Source organism: Eurypyga helias, unplaced genomic scaffold, assembly GCF_000690775.1.
Source record: "Eurypyga helias isolate BGI_N326 unplaced genomic scaffold, ASM69077v1 Scaffold40589, whole genome shotgun sequence".
NCBI classification, from domain to species: Eukaryota; Metazoa; Chordata; class Aves; order Eurypygiformes; family Eurypygidae; genus Eurypyga; species Eurypyga helias.
Window position 1 is genome coordinate 2233 of NW_010270818.1, and position 3113 is coordinate 5345.

Sequence of the window (3113 nt, forward strand, 5' to 3'; positions counted from 1 at the left end):
ATGCTGGGTCAAGAAACCCATTCTCAGTGAATGAGTGCAAGGCAGGACCTTCACAGCCATCCTTTTCCTGACAGCAGCTTCCGGCAATCCATGGTTTTGTTACTTCCGACCCAGGGGTTGCATGCGAACCTTTGTGTGCAAGAGCCACGCCACCCATGAAACCACCGTTCCCTTCTTTCACCCTCTGTAACCCCTCGCACCGTGTGCTCCACAACGGAAAGGCATTAGTCTTTGTACGCCACGTGCAGGCAGCACCGTTTCACACGCCCTTAGCTTGCCTCTCTAAGCTCAGAAACCTCTCTTCATGCCATCTGACACAGATGCAGAATAAAGGGGCAGTCACCTGCTGTTCTGCCCTTCAGGCGAGGACAGCTTCTCAAACGTCAGCCCCCTCGTCCCCGAGGGCGGAGCCGTTCATGGAACGCTAACAGAACGTGTGCTAGCACAGCAGATTGTCGAAGAAACCGAATGTTTTATGGCAAGAAGATGACTGTCAGTCTGCAAGACCAGACGTGGTTACTTCACAGGCTAATTCCCTCCAGCGTATCCCTCACAGCTGAGGAGAACATGGCAAAACTTGTGAAAGTTAGTCAGATGTTTATTCAGCATGACCAAGAGTGTCAAGTTAGCGCTTTCCACCAACCCGGGGAGCAGAAACCTTGACTGGTTTCACGATCTTCTGCTTAGGTGCTGCCTTCGTAGGAGCCTGCGGAGAAATGACAAAGCCTGAGTGGAGAGGCAACCCATCTGCAGTCCTAAAGTGCTCCTGGGTATTTAAGGTTCTTGAGGGCAGTTAGGCAGCTTACATCATCTATCAGGTTAGAGTAACGGTAACAGTTTGTTACACACATACCACCATCAGCCCACAACACGCATGACGCCACCGATGGCATTACTTCATAAATAACAACAAAATAGATGTTAGCATTCATCACCACACTGCTGTATTATGTACGTTTACAAGAATCAGTGCAAGTTTCTGGACAGCAAGATGTCACACCCAGACAAATCTTTAGCTATCAAGAATCTCTGACGTAGGGTCAGAGTTGTTTTACTGTAATATTTATTTTTTCTGTAAAAAAGGGTTCATTCTATTCTGCTGTTTGGGTATGTTTAACTTGAGTAGAAACGTTTGGTCAAGGTGCTTCCAGATAAAAATAGGTTTAAAAAAAAAAAAGCTTCTTCCAAGCACAAATGGGAATTTCCCATGAAGCACCCCATCAGAATGCTGTGCTACAGCACTGCAGATCCCATCTCATTATTTCTGTCCACCTGCTGTGTCTTACCTTTGCAGCAGAAACAGCCGTTTTCTTGGTGGCCTGCTTAGCCTTCTTGGCTTCTTTTGCAGCCCTGTTAATTCACACACAGAGTTACTCGTGTCTGCCAGACACTCTTGCTTTGTCCCAGCACTGCAAGATCTCCCTAAGATCAGGAAAGGAATGCACAGTTCCAGGTTTATCCTTGGCATTTGGTACCCTCTAGGGAGATGGCAGACAGCAGAACTGTGACAAAAGCAGCGTTTTCATGAAGAGAGAGGGCAAGTACAGGCCCTTCTCTGCTCCTCTCTCTTGCTGAGATTGCTCAGTGTTACCTCCAAATACACTGACTAAAAAAACCCAACAAAAACCACAACCAAAAAAGCACATTTACGAAACACGGAGCTCCTCTAGGGTTTTAAGCTCTAGCACAAAAAGCATTAACGAACTTTGAAAAGCCTGGGATAGCTCCATTTATCTCTGAATTCTCACCTAATAGCTTGTTCCCTCTGCGCCTTTCGTACTTCAGGTTTCTGGTTTCGCTTCGCCATAATCTCAGCTAGAGATGCACCAGTGATGGCCCTCTGAAACTTAACAGCACGACGCGTACGCTTCTTCTGGACCTCTTCCTAAAACGGCAGAGGATGAAGACAGACAATGAGTATCACAAGCCATGAAATAAAAGGCTACAATTGCAGAAACAAGCTGCTCTTTCACCGTTACTGGCCAGTCTCGGGCCTGGCTATACGAGCCACGCTTTGCTGAACACCGCAACTCCTAGTGGAAAATGTCACTTACCGACTGCCCTTTCTTGTGCTTACGCCTGTACAGCACAGTCCAGTTGATTTGCCGGGGGTTTCTCTTGGAAAGGAATGCAGACTCACATTTTGCGTTCAAGAACTGGAAAACCTGGGAAGAGACAGTATTTTGCGTCAGCGTTGTTTCTGTGGAAGGCATCAGTACAGTCTGCATTAACATATCCAGAATTCTTCGATTCGGTGGTTTTCGACAGCGATGCTTTTGTGTTTCTCTACACTTTCTCTGACAAAGCTTTAGAACCAATTACATGGTTTGGAATTTTCATTCAACTTATACACTGATGTCTTACAAGGCATTCCATTATAAGGAATTTAATTCTCTCACAATAAAGCCTAGCGTTACCTTTTTTTATTTTCAAACCACAGTGAAGCAGCTTGTTTTTTGTGAGGGAAGCTGCAAGTACTGCTTGCATCCATGGCTGCGCTGCATTCTAGGCACAACATGCACAGCCATATCCAGCCTCGTACTTTCCAAGTGCCTGTCCTGAAGGAACTATGCACTTCCTGTATGCGTAAACGAGCCCATTCCTGGTGTAAGCAACCAGTACTCCCCCCGGTTTCTTCCTGCATGGCTACGCTAACCCTCTTGCCTAGAAAAACTGGCAGAATGAGCAGCCTGTTTTGTTTTGAGCTAGACAATTAAATCTGAAGTATAAACAAATTCCCAGGAGAGCACCCGAGGGTTCAGCCAGTCCATTTACTCAGCTATCATTTCCTAGGAGATTCGGTACAGCAGGACTACTGCACTGGAATACTCAACCCCCAAACTCTCCTTTGTAGATATGGAAATCGTATTTCCATGTGACAGTCGTACCTGTGTAAGAAATGACAGCCCAAAAGGACTGCCGTCCCCGTTTTATCCCAGCGATCCGCACCTAAATTAGTTACAACTCCATCTGTTTACTTCAGCAAGTCTCAGCATTTGACGCAGCGTGTCAAAATAGTATTTTCTAAAGAACTTCGGTACTTCGGCCCAGATCCTTTCACACAGCCTTCCCAAACCCCGAGCTACAGCACAATCACGGTTCTCCCGCGGACC

The 3113-nt window shown here is 46.5% G+C and overlaps 1 protein-coding gene across 1 annotated transcript; it reads right to left on the reverse strand.

Annotated features, from left to right (window-relative positions):
- Window positions 1-577: 577 nt before the first annotated feature.
- RPL24 (ribosomal protein L24) lies at window positions 578-2165 on the reverse strand (the record flags this gene model as incomplete). Its single annotated transcript, XM_010158591.1, has 4 exons — window positions 578-706; window positions 1287-1350; window positions 1749-1885; window positions 2055-2165. Coding segments are annotated over 4 exons (393 nt in total), but the record flags the coding sequence as incomplete, so codon positions are not given.
- Between the last annotated feature and the right edge of the window lie 948 nt (window positions 2166-3113).